The sequence below is a fragment of the Phytophthora cinnamomi genome (genome assembly GCF_018691715.1).
Source record: "Phytophthora cinnamomi strain GKB4 chromosome Unknown Contig0, whole genome shotgun sequence".
NCBI lineage: Eukaryota > Oomycota > Peronosporomycetes > Peronosporales > Peronosporaceae > Phytophthora > Phytophthora cinnamomi.
The window spans coordinates 860,906-879,470 of record NW_027150933.1 but is presented as its reverse complement, the minus strand read 5'-3'; the positions used below and the strand labels follow the sequence as shown (position 1 = coordinate 879,470).

The 18,565-nt window shown below is 49.6% G+C and overlaps 4 protein-coding genes across 5 annotated transcripts; 1 reads left to right on the top strand and 3 right to left on the bottom strand.

The window, feature by feature from the left end:
• Window positions 1–6,697: 6,697 nt before the first annotated feature.
• On the bottom strand, window positions 6,698–7,265 carry IUM83_01879 (uncharacterized protein; the record flags this gene model as incomplete). The annotated part of the gene is made up of 2 exons (XM_067925766.1): window positions 6,698–6,964; window positions 7,044–7,265. 2 exons carry the CDS (start codon window positions 7,263–7,265, stop codon window positions 6,698–6,700), a joined length of 489 nt encoding a protein of 162 aa, XP_067801107.1.
• Window positions 7,266–8,646: 1,381 nt separating this feature from the next.
• IUM83_01878 (iq and ubiquitin-like domain-containing) lies at window positions 8,647–10,396 on the bottom strand (the record flags this gene model as incomplete). Of its 2 annotated transcripts, none has more annotated exons than XM_067925765.1 (3): window positions 8,647–9,615; window positions 9,676–9,784; window positions 9,870–10,396. In XM_067925765.1, 3 exons carry the CDS (start codon window positions 10,394–10,396, stop codon window positions 8,647–8,649), a joined length of 1,605 nt encoding a protein of 534 aa, XP_067801106.1. The 2 variants fall into 2 exon arrangements, with proteins under 2 accessions (XP_067801106.1, XP_067801105.1); XM_067925764.1 differs by having other exon boundaries at window positions 9,676–9,797; window positions 9,982–10,396.
• A 295-nt stretch (window positions 10,397–10,691) lies between these two features.
• On the bottom strand, window positions 10,692–12,956 carry IUM83_01877 (Ubiquitin-specific protease; the record flags this gene model as incomplete). The annotated part of the gene is made up of 1 exon (XM_067925763.1): window positions 10,692–12,956. One exon carries the CDS (start codon window positions 12,954–12,956, stop codon window positions 10,692–10,694), a length of 2,265 nt encoding a protein of 754 aa, XP_067801100.1.
• Window positions 12,957–14,769: 1,813 nt separating this feature from the next.
• IUM83_01876 (putative Transposase) lies at window positions 14,770–15,870 on the top strand (the record flags this gene model as incomplete). Its single annotated transcript, XM_067925762.1, has 1 exon — window positions 14,770–15,870. The coding sequence occupies one exon, from the start codon at window positions 14,770–14,772 to the stop codon at window positions 15,868–15,870; it is 1,101 nt and encodes a 366-aa protein (XP_067801099.1).
• Between the last annotated feature and the right edge of the window lie 2,695 nt (window positions 15,871–18,565).

The window sequence follows — 18,565 nt, the reverse complement described above, 5'->3', positions numbered from 1 at the left end:
TAGTTGTAAAGTTGACCGTGGAAATATGGCTGCCTGATTGGTCAAAATAACAATGTCACAGGGTCTATTATCCAATGGGACTGAAGTGATGACGAATTGTTTTCTGCCAAATAGCACGATTGGTTAACGTAAATAGAGGATAAAACCCTGCTAAACCTCCGGTTCGCATCGCCAGGATTGGTTTCGTGTGCATATTGCCACGAGGCGAAAACAATTGTGGTGACAGCGAAGACTTGAGCGTCAGGCAGGCAATTTGATAAGACAACTTTACCAATAACTCGATGCGCTCCCGCTAGTCATGCACACTAAAATTTTGTGGTATGAAAGGCGTCTCGATGATTCTTATGCTTCTACCCAGAGCTCGTAGCTCTAACGACTTTTCACATGGCGACCAATAAGTAGAAGTGCACATTCTCTATCGTACCGGAGGTAGTACCACTACCGATTGGATCGCCGAGATCGAGCATTTGTCCTGCGGGTGTCTGTGTTGACCAAAGTACTGAATCATATCGTTGCAGCAGCGAACCATGCAGGATTTGTTTTATCCGGAATCGCCGCTCAGATACACAGACTCGTTCCCAACATACAACGAGTCCGACCTCACCGAAATACGCGTACTACAGCGACACTGTCGAAGAAGCAGAAAGCTCCGAAGATGAACAAACCAACACGGCCGACGACGGGGAGATCACTGGTTGCAAAGCCACCCGCCTCAGTCACTGTGAACACGGAGCCTATTTCAGAGCAAGCCCACGATGGTGCTGCGGCACACAACATTGCCGAGTAAGCCGAAAATGGTGTGGGTCAGCCAATATCGGCCTCGCCGACTACTTACATGCAGCGTACTTCAGAAGAAAATGGGCGTTGACGACCATAGACTGTCGCAGATACCGCGGAGCTACACGTGTCTACTGTTGTCGAACAGGGGTAGAGACATGCACTGCTCGATGTTGGCCACTCGCAGCTTGTCTGTAAGGGGAAGCGCGGCGTCCAGCACGGCTGTGGACAGGAACTGGGCGTTCTAGTGTGATGGCAACTTGAGCTGGCGCAGTATTCGCATCTGGCGTTGGTTGTAAGGGGCCAGGTGTGTGTGCCCATCACTAGCTTACTCGTAGCGTGAGGAAGCTTAGGTTTAGATTCGGAAATAAGGAACCAAGTAGTCAGCCTTTGTGAAAATCAACTCTGTATTGTTTAGGGCCATGCGACTGTCTCTGGCCTTTTGTGAACCATTCAAATACCGGTCAACGCCTAATTGGTTGAAAGGGGCCGATCTCAACCAATCAGCGATGGCGTCCCACACACGCTCGCTGACTCATATACTTATGTAAATTCAACCTACCTACTTATGTAACTGTGGCCCGTTACAATGGTGGGTTAGTGAAGAATTTCCATAATCCATTACAAAGAAAAGTACTGAATCGTGTCCGACGAGATTAGGTGTATCCAAACCAGAGTAGTTCCCAGGTAAGTGCGCAAGATGGCAGCAGGCGCACTTAAAACTTTAAATAGCATTTCTGAGGCAGTCATGAAATTTCTAGTAATGTTTGCGCTGGCATTATATCTAAAGAAGAGAATAGATTATAGATAGCATAACTAGATAAGATTTGAGGTAAATGACAGGTATGATCATAACAATTATTTAAATCCAACTATGGTTTGGTTTTCGATTTAAAATAGTGGTGGGTTTCAAAGTAGGAGCGCACACCTTGCTTCTCATCAGTTTGAAAATGTTGAAGTCACCAGCATTAGACTCTATCAGCTACGGCAAGACAAGATTTGTACACGACGTATCCGACCTCGAGGCTGCGCGCGAGTTGGGTTTGCTTCGTGAGAATGTGGACATCGACTCCACGGATCCAAGGACCTTGAACTACGGTCTACAGCGCCAGAATATTGCGGCGTCCATTTTTTTCTAGTCAGAAGGCAATTCACAGTAAATGCAAAGACTTGGCTGTACGTGGCTTTCAGATTTTTGTCCGACAATCGAGCGTGAAGGCCAACAATTCCGGCAAAGCGAAATTTGCGTGCAAGAAACTCAATGGAATGCGGTTTTTCGATCGCGTCACACCCACTGAACGGCCGACCTGCCCATTTTTCGTGAATGTTCATGGAAAGGGGGTCAGTGGAAAATAGCGCGGGAGAACTTTGCGCACAGCCACATGAAGTTTGTCGGTTCCGCCAAGTATAGAAGGCTCAGTTCCTCTAAGTGTCAAGGCCAAGAGCAATACAATCCGACAAGTGAGCAAATTGACGGCTATAGTGGAATCTGAGCTATTACCATCACACAACAGCTCAGTTTCGACAATGACTGGGACTGCTATCCCGAAATTCTTGACATGGAAAGGAGCTGACGTTTGCGCACGTGTGATTTCCAGAATGAAGAATCAGATTGACAATAAGCTGCATGGTGATTTGCAAGAGAGCTACCAGAAACTTGAAGCTTATTTTCAATTGATGGAGCAAAAACAATCCTGGTTCTTCCTGTAAATTTGAGACTGCTGCAAATGGGATCACTTTGGTCGCGCTGCATTCATCCCCAACGCTGGGATACACATCGCGCGGCAGTGTGAACCTCTCTTTGGCTTTGATGGTGTCCATTTGCAACAAGAAATGAACACAATGGGAGTTTATTTGATCGCTACCGTGAAATATTACAACAAGCACATAGTTCCAATTGGCCTAGCTCTTGTTCCCCCAAGAAGATAAAGATAACTGGATTTGGTTTCTGGAAATTATCAAAGAGGTGACTGGAATGACCAAAGTTACAGTTTTGTCCGATCGTCAGAAATGATTCCGGCAATTGCTCGAGTATTTTCAGGCGGAGGACACCGCTTCTGTCTTAGGCACATCATCAACAATGCCAACCGAAAATGTGGAATACTGTCTGAAGAGGATCGCGGGTGGACATGTAGAATGGCGTTAAGTGACTGTGAACAGGATTACAACCTTCTTCGCGGAGAGCTTGCAGTAAACCATCGCGGCGTTTCTGGATGCTATCGACAGAAAACACTGGGCCAAATACAGTTTTTACGAAGCATCTGATTCGCCAACATTCGACGAAATTACGTCAAATTTGTCGGAACAGGCCAATAGCTGGATGGGAACCGAGCTCCGGAGAGCGGTACCTTTGGATGGGTTTCACTTGCATTTTTTCAGATTGAGCAAGTTGATGTCAGATAAGCGGAAGATGGCGTCAAACTGGGCCATCAAACAAAGAAATTCAGTTAGTACCGAAGATGTTGAAGGAGCGTACGGATCGCACGGTAGCTCTTCCGATGTGTGATTTCGTGCCGCGTTTAGAAGGAGCGTATAGTGTGCACATACACCGCTATATTTCTTCCGTGGACCACCACTACAACACTACAGTGAGATACCACCGCTCAGCCACCTCAACTGGAAACCCAACTCGACCGGCTAGGAAAATGTGGTTTAAAACCAGGTCGGAAGCCAAAACACAAATACAAACACAAACACAAGCTAGCGAAAAATGCATTGTAGCGAAATGTATCTTTTCACTTTATCATTATACACATTGGTTGGATCAGTTCATAAATGTCTTGAAAATACAAGTTTGAAGCGAATATGACGGAACCCCCCGATAGTAGCTTCAATATTTGATGTAAGTATGGTTACCGTTTGTCGAAATCATGTGGTTTTAAATAAAATCTAACCCGATAGATTGATAGTGCGCGACGTGAAATGATATTCTATGAAATATTATCGCTCAATGCACCGGCCTATGTTCAGGGATGAATGTACCGTTGCCTGCACCAAAAATAATTGTGATTATTAACTTATCGGAATGATTTTATTTTGGATAACTTAAATTTTATCCTATGACCTTTGCGCTATTTTTAAATAGTATTGGCACTATCGATTGATAGGATGCTATTTAAACCTTTGTTTGAATGAACCTTCGCTATAGAGGCACTTCGCATTTTCCCTTGGAATGCCCCCACTCAACTCACGCCAGCACCACGCAAGGAAATTCCAACGCCGCCTGGACGGCTCGTTTTGGCGTCTGCGATTAAACCGCGACCTTTCGCGGCATGCACTCGAAGACGAAGAGCGCATTGCTCAGGGTGAACAAGATACGTCAGTAGGCGGAGGTTTGCGGGAAGTCCCCCGTAGAGGTGGTCTTTTTGCTGAAAACAGGCGCACACGGCGAGGAGACAATGAACATTATATGAAGTCGAACGAATTTACGCGAGGCGCTGGGTGAATATCTGAGTTTTTTTTTTAATTTATTTCAGTTGGTAGGATATAGAGAATTCACGTGGGAGCCAGGAAGCCACGTTCCCACACGACTCAAAATCCAGTTTGAACACGAGAACATCAATTTGCATGGGTCTACCAGTCACTCGGGGAAGGCGCAGGGTTTATCGACAGCACCCAACCTGAAGAAGCGCAAGACTAAGAAGGTGTTAGGAGTAGACAGATAAAATATGAATAGACATTCAGTACGCAACACAAACTAACACTAACGCGACAGTAATTGCTTATATCTACTGCTGTGGGACACGATTCAGTAGTTTTATACTGGATTATGGAAATTCCTCTGCGTTGGTGCAGGCTAAGCACAACGCTTCCTGTCTTTTATTAATTAGACGTGGCCACCTGAAGAAGTTTTGGAAACGGTTTTTTTGCCAAAGGCTTAGTGCTGAAACATTTTCCTCATCGAGATATTCGAGTTTGATGTCGATCAACCAAATTTCATATTTATCGGACATAACATTTAAAAATGAAACTTACTTGTAGAAAGTGTAAGACCGTTCTAGTTCGGTTGTTTATCACACGAACTTCCTGGAATACACAGCTCGTTCAAATGAAAACAATTTTGCAGGACATAAGTCATATACAAATGAAACATAAATATTCAAATCAAAGTCCGAATGATTGAGGAACACCATTCGAAACAGGCGTGTCTTACGCTGATTTTGAGCAACTAATGTCGTGTTCGTGCGAGGAAATGTTTCGACCTAACCCACTCTTTGTGGTTTATTCCTCGAAGCCACATGTTTTCGCAGAGAATCAAAAACGATGTTCTGCATTATTCGTGTTCGCAGGCCAAATCTAGTTTCACGTCAGCTTCAGGAGATGCTCGCGCTTGCAAACACCGGGCGAAGCGCCTTGCTGACACCACATGGATTCCGTCCTCGAGCTATTGCTGCTACTCGTAGTTGCGTGTACTCCTCTCCTCTTTGTGCGCTCATTGTGGAAAGAGCAGCACGAACGCGAAGTGAGGAAACAAGGGCTGACAACAACGGAGGGAAAGCGGTTCTTCGAAGCCATCCACGGGTCGGAGAGTCGAACGCTCTTTCGAGACCATTTCCGCATGGATGTAGGAGCATTCGACGCACTGTTTGTGCAGTGTGGACCGTTTATCGCCAACTCTGTGCTCGACCAGAGGGAAGTACTAATTGTTGCGCTGCACTGGATGGGAACCACTGCCACTTGTCGCTCGCAAGGAAGTGACCTTTGACCTGGCATATTCGAGTATACACAAGTATCGAATCCGGGGTGTTCGTGATATTGTCGAAGCCCTCCACGCGATGATGAAAGTTCCTACAGTTGTTCCAGATTCTTTCGCGTTCAAGCACCCGTATTTTGATCAAGCACTCGACGCTATTGACGGAACCATATTCGCATCGAGGTCTCCAAAGATGATGCCGCTCGTTTTCGAAATGACAAGGGCGTTATCAGCACGAATGTACTGGTATTCTGTGATTGGCACGTGAATATAGCTTTTGTCTACGTTGGTGTTGAGGGTAGTTCTCACGATGCCACCATTTCGAGCTGTTCCTGACTGATGGAGCAAATTCTGGAGCAAATTTCTACGTTCTGAAAGATGCTGGATATGGGCTTACCGACAAGTACTGACTCCTTTCACGGCATACGATACCATCTCAAGGGGTGGGCGCGCCAGGCAGGTGGGCGCCCGCAAAATGCGAAGGAACTGTTCAATCTTCGGCATACAAAGGCTCGGAACGTGATAGAACGTACGATTAGGACTTTGAAACGCTGATTTAGGGCGCTTCGGACGTGTTTGGACTGTGAGTCGATGACCATTAAGACGGTGATATCTGCTTGCGTGTCAACTCTACTCTGAAAAACAGCCGATAAATCGCAAACATGTACCATTCCCATCGTTACTAGTTCCATAACAAAAAAAAACTACGACTCAAGAACGCGGGAATAGTGGGTAAACCACTAAATCCCAGTCAAACACCAGCTATTTCGAAGGCCTCGTTGCTTTCACCGTCGTCGATGACTGGAAGAAGCCCCAGAAGGGCGGCATGCTGGTCCGCTTCAGCGTCAGTGCGGTCATTCTGTATCTCCTGGCGCATTTTAAAGGCGATATACGTATTGATCGTTTTCAACAACAATTTCAGCTCGTGGATGTGACTTTCATCCGAAACTTTTGGGGATTTCTTGTTGCGGTGGGATTTGAAAGCTCCATCATGAATGCGCTTAATGTTTTCGACGCGTCGCTGGTGACTTGGCTGCGGATTCGCCCTTTTCACCAGACCCACTGCCTGTCAAGGCTTCGTCAACGCCAGTACTTCGGAAGCTGCTGCTGCATTGTGAACATCGTCCTCGCTCGACGAGTTCAACATAGCAGTGACCCCTTAAACACTTTGAGCATTAGCGCCAGTAGCACGCAAGTCACCATCAAATAAAAATAAAAAAATCGAAATCAAATACCAACGTCATGCCAATCCAAAAACACCATCGACGCCGCGGTACCTACAGCCATCATGCCGATGATGTCGTGCTCGAATCCTTTCTTGTATAACTCTTTGATTTTCCCTGCTTGGTTGGGGTTTGCCTTGTCGAGGCGCTCCCATACGTCGTCGTCAAGCACCAGCTTGCTCGTCATTGGACACACACCACCGACGCTCAGGCCCTTGATCTTTTCGAAGAGGTCATAGTCGCGCATGATACGACTTCGTCTGGCCTTGTACTGTACTGTTTGTTTGAGTAGGAGAAAAGTTCGCACGAATTAGACAGCCATATCAGTAAAAGCGCAATGCCAGACCCACCTTTCGCTTATGCTTCATGTTCAACGCCGCGGTGATGTCGTTCCAAACAGCAGAAATAAGTCGGTTGTCAGTTGAGAGAGCTGGCACCTTGCGTGCGTCCACGAAGCGTTCGAGGAGATCGAATTCCTCGCAAAGCTCCCACTTAGCGCGCAGTGCACCGCCCTCTGGCTTCGGTTGGCCTTCCTTGGTGGCAGCGCATGCTGGTTCGGGCTCGATCGACATCGTATGCTCGTCTAGTGCAGCGAGTGCGTAGCTGCGTTGAAATCTTGAAGTGGTCAGCTCGTTAGCTCTGCAACCCGCAAAGATTGAGAATAATCGCGTGGGGTTTTCGCTCTCAACAGCGGCACTTTAGATTACGAGCACCATTGATATTGGTACCCTGGAACGTGTTTTAATAGCAAAAATCAGATCCCCACCTGATCTCCGAACCAGTTCTGTCAACGTCGTCTAGAGGCTGAAACAACGTTTTATCACACTCGTGTTCTCGCAGTCGTTTTCGGGTCGAAACGTCATTTCCGAGCCCAAAACGCTGTTTTAAAGACCTCACGAACATGGCCTAACCATCCAGCCTGATCAACAACTATTTAGAAGTCCTCATCCATATAGAATCCCCCTCGTTAAAGATCCCCTTTTTAAGGAGGGGGATAAACACTTCCTCACGACTTGCGGACCAGCAGTACGGGCCACACACACGCCGCCGCAAAGACGCTAGCTTGAGCCATCGATGCAGTTGTCAAATACAGTAGTGCACCTCTAATTCGACATCGATATAAACGCATAACCTCAGCTAATCATATAGATTCGACCCCTTTTCAAGTCACAAAAAGTCCCAAGAAATTATCAAATGTGATTTTTAATATGGTTCGCCCTGTCGAATTATAGGTGTACGTCTGTATTTGTTTTCCGACTCAATTATTTTTGTCTGAACACCAAAAAAGGTTCTCTTTTCTGCTGAGTCAGCAGCAGTGCTGACAAATTGTGTAGGCATGTCTCAACTCCTCTATATGAGACCACGGCAAACAAAAAATATTTATGGATCTAAGTAAGAATCGCAATTTAACCGCATGAATCGAAAGAGCTGTGTCTTATGCTTCTTTTAAGCTATTGATCGATAGCAAATGTTGAGAACTCGTGAAGTTACATCGATTAAAAAATATCTCCATTTCGGGACCCCCGAAATCTCGGATTTTATTTTGGGCGTGTGACCTCAATATTTTTTCAATGTTAACTTATTGTATATTGTCGGAAAACCCGTGTAAAAAACCAATCGAAATAGAGTTTTTTTTTCACTTTATACGAGTATTTTTAGATTTTAAACTTTTTGATGTCCGGTTATGTACGAATTTTGATTGGTCAACTTTAAACGTGATTATCTCGGTAGTGCTGCATCGCCAGCGTCCTGATTGGCACACCCATCATCATCCAGCGGAAATCCTACAAGCCTTTCGCCATCCTGGGTGTCCAAGGAGAGCGGTCGACGATTGTTTTTTAAATCGTCGTTATTTTCCGAGCAGCTGGTTAGCACCCGCAGATATTAGTGAGTGATGCCATAGTGAACACTTCATGCTGAGAGTGATAAAAAACGATGCCAAAGTTTTGTAGTTTAAGCGCGCGCGTGCTTGAGCGCGGCGGCCTCCGGATTAAACTCGGGCGTCTCGATGAACTGCAGGAAAAGGTTTGTCAGCCGCTTGCGCAGTCCCTCGAGGCTCTTTTCCTTCCTTCCACGACTCAACATGTCTGCTTCGCGATCGATGAGCTCCACGAGCTCGCGAGTGAGGGCACAGTCAAACTCCTGCACGGTCCACTTGATGTGCAGCAGCATGTCTAAGCGCTCGTCGACAGAGTTCAAGGGCGTCCGTAGACCGTGGTACAGATCCATGAGCTCCTTAGCCCTCACAGTGAAGGGCGTATGCACCTCCTTGATACCGCCGTCGCTCATCTGCCACTGCTTGGGACGCGCCATGAACTGCAGCATAGCTTCGATGCGCTGCTTGCGGTTAGCGTCAGTGGCTGTCAACTTGAGGCGATCGATCGTCTGCAGCAGCTTGGTCTCCTTCGCCAGGATCGTGTCGAGCGCGTTCTGCCTCTCGCTCGGATCCAGCTCTCTCTGTTCCCGAACTTTGCGGCATTCTACTTGTCTCCACTTGTCTAGCTCGTTGTAGAGCACCTCGAAGTCGCTGACGGTGTTCGGATGCATACGCCGATTGACTTCACGGCGCTGGCGATTGACGTCTTCGGCTTCGTTCTCTTGGGCCTCAATTTCGGCGAGTCTACTCACGCGGCGGCGCTGCTCGCGAATATTATAAACATACAACCGAGCTCGAAATCCACGCCACAAACGCTGCATGAGCAGCACCGAGTCTTCACGCAAGCTGTCTAGCTGGTACGAGTCGAAGTACGGCCGCGCCATGACGTGGCGGTCGAACGACTCATCCAGCTTCAGATCACGCCGAGACATTTGCGTGCCAGACTCTCGGTGCGTTTGCAAAGATCTCGTAACAAGCTCCTGCGTCTGCGTCTCGCGGTGGAACCGTACGGGTCCCATGTTGCGTCGAGCTCGCGATAAAATTGTCTGACCAAACATGAAAGACTTCAGACGCCATCCAAACACTGCTATATCATGTTTGCATACCTGAGTCGATGCATGATGGAAATGCTGTTGTGTTTTGCGGTGTCTGAAGCCCCCTAAATACGGCTTGTGGCCTGCAAACTTCTCGATCTCAACAGTGATTATACTGGTACTGTCGGTCTCCTCTGAATCAATCACAGCGGCAGCACCACAACGTCAGCTTCAAGGCGCGAAAAGGTCAATCACCTTCGACCAACTCACCGTTGTAAACCTGAACCTGTATGCGGGCTGGCATGACGTAGTCACTTGTGGTCGGCGGTCTCGCGACGTAAGCCTCGAGGGTGCATTCCGCACTGCCACTGGGCAAGCCGTACGCTGAGAGTGGCAACTCGTCCTCCTTCTGGTCCACGTCACGAATCCCTCGAAGGTCCGGGAAATTCACAAGCTCCGCGTTGAGGTGCAGGTCGGAGCATAGCATTTTGCGCAGCATCCCGATTGTGGTCTCAGCCGTGACAGTCACGCGATGCCTCACGTTATCCGGCTGCAGCACCACGAGCAGTGAGAACTCGCTGCCTTCGAGCTGCTCCGACGATGCACGAAGAAACTCGGCCATCGCCATCTCGGACACGGACGACGGCTCCCCGGACTCATCCACCGTTGTTGCTTTCTCGTTCTCTTCGGGCGTTGCAGGGTCTTCCGCCTCATCGAATGTGGCCGGCTCATCCGAAGACATCTCGGGGTGCTGCTCGTCGTCAGCTACAGGTTGTTGCTCGTCACTGTCCATGACAAAGATTTCCCAGCACCAACCAGCTCACAGGAGACCCACTGCACCGCGGCTCCAGGCACCCCTTCAATAGATCACGGACTCGTCGAGTCGTTTCTGACGAGTCCTTTTGGTCACTTCAACTTTGAACACGTCCGGCCATGGGAGCTCCTGCGCCGCGTGGACACCGACCGGAACAGGGGCTTTTTGAGTACGTTTGGACTTTTGGTAATGTGCATGAATCGGAGGTCGCCCGTGGACTTTTATCCTCACTTCTTCTCTAGTGCGAAGTGTTTGCTACTACTGTCGACGGCATTCAAGCCGTGCGTTGCCGCTTGGCCTCTTTTTTCTTGCGCATTAGAGTCGTCTGGAAGACGTTCTTACGACCTTCGTTCGCAACGAACTCCTTGCGCTTTTTCACCTTCTTGACCTTACCCATGTCCAGGGTCTCGTCCCAGTAGTCCTGGCGCCCGGCGTTGCGGTGCTTCCACTCTTCCTGCTTGAGAGCGTTCAGCACGCGGTCGTGCTTGGCGGCCAGCGCCTCGTGCGATGCCACGTCGCTGCCGCTAGTGGTCTCTGAGGACTCGACGTCCGTCTCACCCGTCCACTTGTCCACCTCGCGACCGAACAACGCCGCGTTGCGCACACCGATTCTCTTCAGCTGCCGCGGGTCGAATGGTACTTTAGTGACTCCAGTGGTTTTCACCGGCGCGGACGTGGTCGCTTCGTCAGCCCCAGTGGTTTCCACCGCCAGCTCCGTCACCGATTGGGTCATCACGAGACGCGGACAAGACTTCCAGGATGCCGGTCCGAATCTGTACAGACGACCCACGCGGCCACCGAAGCTAGGTGTTAATGCGCGCTTCATCCGGTAGCGAACGGCGACACCAGGTGCCGAATCCGCCAACAGGTTCGACTTGGTCGTGACTTTGAAGGTCACCACCGTCTTGTTCCGCTTGCCGGTTTTTGCGGGAACCACCACCAAAGGATTATCCCCATCACCCTCCTCTGATGTGACCTTCGTCTTGAGACTCGCAAGGAACCCGTTCATATCCAACTCCTTCGTCTTCGCTAGCAACGGCTTTGCGACAGAAGTCGCAATCTTTTCGGGCACCTCGTCCTTTTTGGCTTTTTCCACCATTTCCTTGGCTTTCGCCTTGACCTCTTTCTCCTCATCGGTGCTTTTAGCCTTCGGACGCTCAGAAAGAGGCAACACCCGCGAGTAGAACAGCATGTACGCCTTCTGCTGCAACACCGTGTCGAGACTCACCCACCGCACGGTATCGTCGTTCATCTCGTACCATTGGCCGGAGGACCCCTTCACGAACGCGTAATAGTGGCCGCAGTCCGTGGAGAACCCGGCGTGCACTAGAACCGCGTGTAGGTCGTACTTGGTACGTCCACGACGACGATCTTCGCAGTTTTTACTCATTCCCGAGGCAATGTCCAGAGTGCGAGGGAACTCGATATGCCTCTTAATTTTGCCGAACATGAGGTCGAACCTCTTTAACTGGATCATGAGCACGTTGGGGCACTCGGCAATCGTCAGCCCTTTCTCGGCGCGGCTGGGCTTGCCGCAACTGCTGCATTTCCACGCGTTGCGGTCGTCCAGCGTCTCAATTGCCGTAAAGTGTTTGAGTGCCCCTTTGACAGTGTTAACACCATGGGCGATTTCGAGCGACAGGTCCAGAAAGTCGTCGAACCGCTCGGAGACGTACCCGCACTTGGCGCACTTAAGGTAGTTCTTCAACTTGCCGCCGAAGATGCGGTGCACGAACGTGGTGGAGGCGGCAGAGTGAGTTTCGCTTTTGATGTTGGCCTTGCGCAGGCAAGATCGTTGCATCGAGTCCAGCAACAGGCGGAAGAACTCGTGTGAGTCCTCCTGCCGCCCGATGCGGAAGCTCTTGGAGATGTGGCGCACGTTCATGACCAGCTCTTTGGGCTGCAGCACCTTTGCCGCGTTATTTCCGTGCACGGATTGCAGCAAACGTGACATGGCGCGCACACTGCAAAACCCGTTGCCCCCGGGGGTGTTAAACCCGTTTTTGGTGCTAAACCCATTCTTGCCAAATTTGTTGCCGCTTTTGCCATTCGCACTCGACGGCAAGTTGCCGCCATTGAACGATGCGAACACGGTCTTGTCCAGCAGGAACTGGGCAAAGCACGGCGTGTACGTGAGACACTGCAGCACCGAGTTGAGGTAGCACGTGTTGCCCAGGTTGGCGAAGCCCGGGCCGATTTTCTTGGAGTGTTGCCACGCGAGCACTCGCTCCACCGCGTCGGCGCTCGTGAGTTGCTTTGCCTCTTTCTTCTCCTTCTTCTGCTTTTGCGCGTCCTCCAGCCGACCAATCACACGCACGTTGCGGGCGCGCACGAAGTCGATGCGGCGCTCGTTCACCAACGCAACAGCGGATTTGCATTGCGCCTTGAACGGCAGCGCGCCCTTGGCAGCGTCGGTTACGCTGGTGTTAACCTCGGTTAGGCCAGTGTTAACGACTTGGGCGGCGGGTTTGAAGGCCGGAGACGCGGCGGTCGGCGCGCCGGACGGTAGCTCCGCGGCACGTGGGGCCATGGCCAGCATCGCGGAGACTGGGACGGAAGTGAGCCTGTGGTTGGTCTCGAGCTGCTCAGCTGGTGGTCGAGCAGTCGAGTCGGTTTGGTTTAAAATAGGGGAAGGGGTGGACACACAGAACGACCAATCAGCGAAGCATATCTATTTCAGTAGAAAAATAATAAAAATAGATTTCTATTCTCTCTAACTTTCCTCCAGATGTAATTTTATAAAAATGATGCACACTAAACACGATCAATTTTGATTACTGTCTGCCCGAGCTGGAAGGCTGCTTCCGTCCTTATTCCAGCTTACAGGTATGATGCTTGCATTATTGAATATTGTATTGTCGAAGATCACCTCCAATTCGAAAAAAAATTAAGTGAAGAGATCATGTCATAAAATATTCTTTTAATGGTAAGAACGATTTCCAAATAAAATCTCGCTCATTTATTTGAGCCGATTTATTTCGTGAATATTGCACGAATGAAAAATTAGGTGCCGTTTCACCGACTTATAATTCGGTAAAAATAAATTAGTGCGGCACCAATTTATTTATAGTGAGGTTGATTTATTTTAAAGATCCACTAGTTTGCCGAACCAGAGCGCGCAGGATGGCGAGGAGCCACCCAGGTGGCGCCGTGGGAATGGTGAAGGCGTATCAACAGCCTCCCACAGTACAGTTGCTATGAATGTACCTGCGGACGCTCAAACGGAGCCCGCAGTGGTGCTAGAAGCCAGGCTACCTACGTACGATATTCCCGTTGGTGCTACCTCGTCCATGCTGCTGGACCAGGATGGTTGGATGGATGTAGCTATCGGAGAGCTACCTGGGCTGCCGAGGATCGTAAGCACTTCCCCGAGCGGCTAATAATTGCGGCTTGCAGTGGCGGCCTTGGCGTACCGTATAATACTTCTAGCATCCGACAACATCTAGCATCCGACAAGTGGATTTCAGCCAATCGGATGAGTTAAATTGTCAAGAGTGGCACTTTACTGCTGAGCACTTCTAGCATCCGACAGTCCTAGCTTTAGCCTAAGTTAGGAATCTGTTGTGTGTAGCGTAACTAATATTTGGAAGGCACTCATGTCGGAAGCGCGCCAAAACAACAATGGCGCGCCAACGCCAGGGTTCCTAGTTACCCGGGTTTCTCAAATGAAGTGGGTGGGTTGAAATGCCCTGGCGGGTGGGAGGGTTATGGGTTTTTGTATCCCTATCCCCTCTGCAATTCAAGAGCAATATTCATAATTCAGCCTCCAATTCTCTCAAAACCTGGTGCAATTCTTTCTACCTTAGGCTCCAGGGCCAACCAACTTAAATCTGTTGGTTACCAGCTCTCTCACAAGACGAACGGCAAGCCAGCGGCTCCTTGTAGGTGGATTGGTGCTTCAGCATTCCTCTCACTTTGCTTTTTACAATATCAGCACCAAGCCCCGCCATGGCGAACACCACCGCTTCTCTCGCTCCGCTGTCGCTGCAGCAGATCCGTCTACCGTCGACGCCGGCCTCGTCTGACCAAGGAGCCATTCCTGTCGACGCTTATCACGTCACCGCGCCCTCCAAAGTGGCGCGCGTTAACAACGCTCCAGCACGTGGTGGAAGACCGCGAGACGACGTCTGGAGTCTGGTTGAGGTTGACGAGGACAACAGTGTGTGGTGTTTGCGCTGCGGCAAGGTCGTCCATACCCAGGACAATAACCATGTTGCCCGGGTCCGCCGCCACGTGTATGAGGAGCGCGAGAAGCGCCTCGCTCAGCTGAAGATCACTGATACCTTCAAGCCGAAACTACAGCCGAACGCCCTGAAAGCATTTGAAGAGAGTTTTGCGTGTTCTCAACCGGCATGGCCTTCTACAAAGTGGAACATGAGGCGCTACTGAAAGCGCTACAGCTGCTGAATCCGAGTGTCCAGCTCCCCACCTATTTCCAGCTTTCGACGACATTCTTAGACCAATCCTACAAGAAGTCGTTGACCTGGATGCAGTTTGAGCTCGAAGGTCAGATTGTCACAATTGTGACTGACGGGTGGACGGACATTAATGGCCTTTCCGTCATCAACTACATGGCTGTCGCGGGCAAGAAGACCTACTTCTCAGAGTCTGTTTACACGGGTTCTCAAGGACATGAAGTAGCGTTCCTGACGGCGGACATCAAGCGCATTGTCACGAAGTACGAATTCATGTGCGTCGGTGCTGTTGTGACCGATAACACAGCAACCAACAAGGCCGCTTGGGAGCTGCTGCAGCCGGAATTTCCTCGAATCTTCTTCCACGGCTGTGCTTGCGATGCAGTGCATCTGCTAGTCAAGGACACTGTCGCCAAGGTCTCGTGGCTGGAAACGCTACTGGCCAGCTGCAAATTGGTCGTCACGTTCTTCAAGACAAACCACAAATTGTGGGCAACGGTGCCGTCGAAGCTCAAAGCAATAAAGTTGCCGATCCTGGCCTTGCCTGGTGATACAAGGTGGGGTTCGATTTTGGCGTGCCTGATGTCGGTTCTCAAGGCGGAGGAAGTACTGTTCGTGATGGCATCCGGGCGCAACTTCCTTGACGCGAAGTCGAAGAAGGAGCGCAAGACTCGGCGAATGGTGTTCAACGCAGTAACTGCGACTGATTTTGTGCCGAAGTTGAAGTGCGCGACGGCGCTGCTGAACGTTTTTGGCGAGCCACTCAAACGCTTTGAAAAGAACGTGACCCCCGTTTCCGAAGTCTACCAGCTTTTTCTGGACCTGCCCAAGGACGTAGAGAAGTGTGGTCTCCCAGCCAAGGACGTCAAAGTGGTCAAGCAGCTGATCGGTGAACAGTTTGACTTTGTGTATGGCGATGCACACGGAGTCGGCCATCTCCTTGATCCTCGATACTGTGGTGCTCAGATGGACACGGACACACGAGCCAACGTTGAAGACTTCCTGGTGCAGTGGCATGACGAAAGTGGCAGCGATTAAGAGACAGCGGACGCTATCGTGATCGAATTGGTGAAATTCCACCGACTTGCCTCGGAGCTGGCGACCAAGTCTCCACGGACGTAGGCCCTTCTTGACAAGCGCAAGCTCACGGTGTACGACGTTTGGTGCTCGCTCAAACAATTCCCGTACTTGCAAGCCGTCGCGAAGCAGGTTTTCCGGTGTACTGCAAGAAGCTCGGCTTCAGAAAGGAATTTATCTGCGCACGGCTTCATCCACTCGAAGCTGAGGAACCGTCTTGCCCCTGATCGAGTCGAGAAATTGGTTCGCATCTACTTCAATATCAAGAACGTTCGTGACGAAGACCTGGATGTGTACACAGAGCTTGATGACATTTTGCGGCTGGTTGACCAAGATGAAGATGACCCAAGCGACAACCGTGATGCTGATTTTGTCTACGATTAGGAAGGTACCTTTTAGCAACTTTGCTAACCTTTTGGTTAATGACACGAATTCGTCGGTGTCATTAGACAATAGATAAAGGAGCAATGAAAGATCCTTTCAGACATGCGATCCAGTAGTATTGTGCTTTATCATCTCAAGAACTTGATCCCAAAATATGTTGTCGAGAGCTGATCGCGTTTAGAAGCAGTTAATTCTCTACGACATCATCTTGCATGCATGTTGCAGCGGAGTTTTGGTATTAGTTAATCAAAAATAGGAGGAGTATTTTTGATTTGACCAAATTTGGTATTAGTCAACATTCGTCATTGTCCAAATGCATTAAGTCCAAAACTGTAGGAGAACAGGGCCAAAAGAGAATTAGGAGAAGAAGAGAAAAGGAGAACAAGGAGATGCCGCCTCTAACTCGTCGGCAAAAGGACGCATGAACGCGAATGAGGCGGCTAGATGGCTCGTTCTGGCGCAAAAGACTTCAGCATGAGCGAGTGGACGCTGGGAGCAGTGATGAGGAAGAAACTGGCGGCTCAGGAAGGCGTAAACGCCGTGGGGGTGGCCTTTTTGCTACAGCGAGACGAGGCATCGCGCGCGACGAATTTGAGATCGAGAAGCTGTGGGCGAAGCGCTAGGTTAATGAGGCCATCTTCTATTTAGTCCAGTGGGTAGGCTTCCAAGAGCTGACGTGAGAGCCTGTTGCGAACATCCCCTGGCAAGCCGTTGCCGAGTTCGAACGCGAAACGATCGACTCGGTCTGGCTCTACCAGTCAACGCTTGGAACACGACACAAGTTACGCGCTGAGCAACCAACGCGTCGCAGCCCGCGCTTCGCCTGAGACGCGGAAGGTGTTAAATGCCGGAAGATACTTTTCAGTGCATAGTTTCATCTAGCTAACGTGGTCCCGGGGCGCAAGAAACGTGGTAGCAAAGTACTATCCCCGTTAGCGTAATACATGTAGTGTCATTGATTATTGGTTGTTGAGATCCATGGGTGGGTGGGCTTCGTTTTAACCCGCGCAATACCCACAACCTGGTAGTTGGGGTTGGACGGGTGGGTAATCCCGGGGTAACCCAACCTACAATTACCCCACTGGGAACCCTGGCCCAGCGCCCAGGGAGGAAGCGCGGCGAAAATGGCAAAGGCAAGCATTACCACGAGTTCAAGCGTAGTTCGGAACCCTACTTCGTGAAGCTGGCTGCCAAAAAACCACTATCGAGACCACAAGAGCATGGACGACACGCTCGCAAAGTTCTTTCCTAATGTTGAGGGTACCACAGCCCGGCAGTTATTAAAAGCCGATTCTCCTTCAATTTCAAGGGCGCTGCTGCTTGTAACGAGAGAACAAGCACCGCTCTACCTAGTGACGTTCTACAGACGTCTACTGCTGTCCCAGATGCGCTGCAACGATTGGGGCAGCTTGATCGCCATCTTGGAGAGGTGCAAGATGACAGATATGTAGTTGAGAACGCCGCAGCGGGGGTATTTGCGGTCCTACCAGACGATTAGTTAGCTGACTGACTAAAATTATGTTTTGTACATTGTTTTAAAAACTATTGAGGTTTTGGTAATTTGGTTAACCCTACACCGTGACGATTGGTGAGTTGTCGGACGCTAGAAGTATTATACGGTAGTTGCCTCAAAAGCAGCGAGTGCGGAAACATTCGGCGGCATCTTGAAGTGAAAGGGAAACAACCTGGTAGATCGCATATTCGATTCAGTAGTTTTTCAGACAAAGGGTTGTTCATGCCAGGATTCTGCTTGAGCTTTAGGTGCACTTGGAGCTTTTGTTCTAGCGTCAGACAGGTGCGAGGAGACATTGCGAGGGAAGGGGGCTTGCGTTGGGCGTTGGGCGTTGAGCAGTGGGGGCTTTGAAGAGTGTGTGGTCGTGAACAGTGTGAATCAAATAAACAGGTTAGACCTAATTTGGTCCTCCAAAATGTGACTCATATACCTTGTATATATATAAACAGCGGTTATACAAAACTAAGTAAAATATTTGGTAGCAACAAAGCTTGCATCAAATAAATGGCAAGGCTCAAGTAGGGAGGATCATATAAACAGGTTTGACTGTATTCATAGGGTACCAGAGCCCGCGACGGCTAAGATAGGTGACCAAATAGCAAGTGTAAATTAATCGAAACAACATTGTCACTCTGCGTTAACTTTTGATGATCATTATCGACTGCATAAAGACTTAGGGTTTCTCATGGCATAGCCCTTTGACTTTGGCACTTTCAAATCCGGGTAGCATTGCCAGGATCTCAGCTGAACACTCGCCTA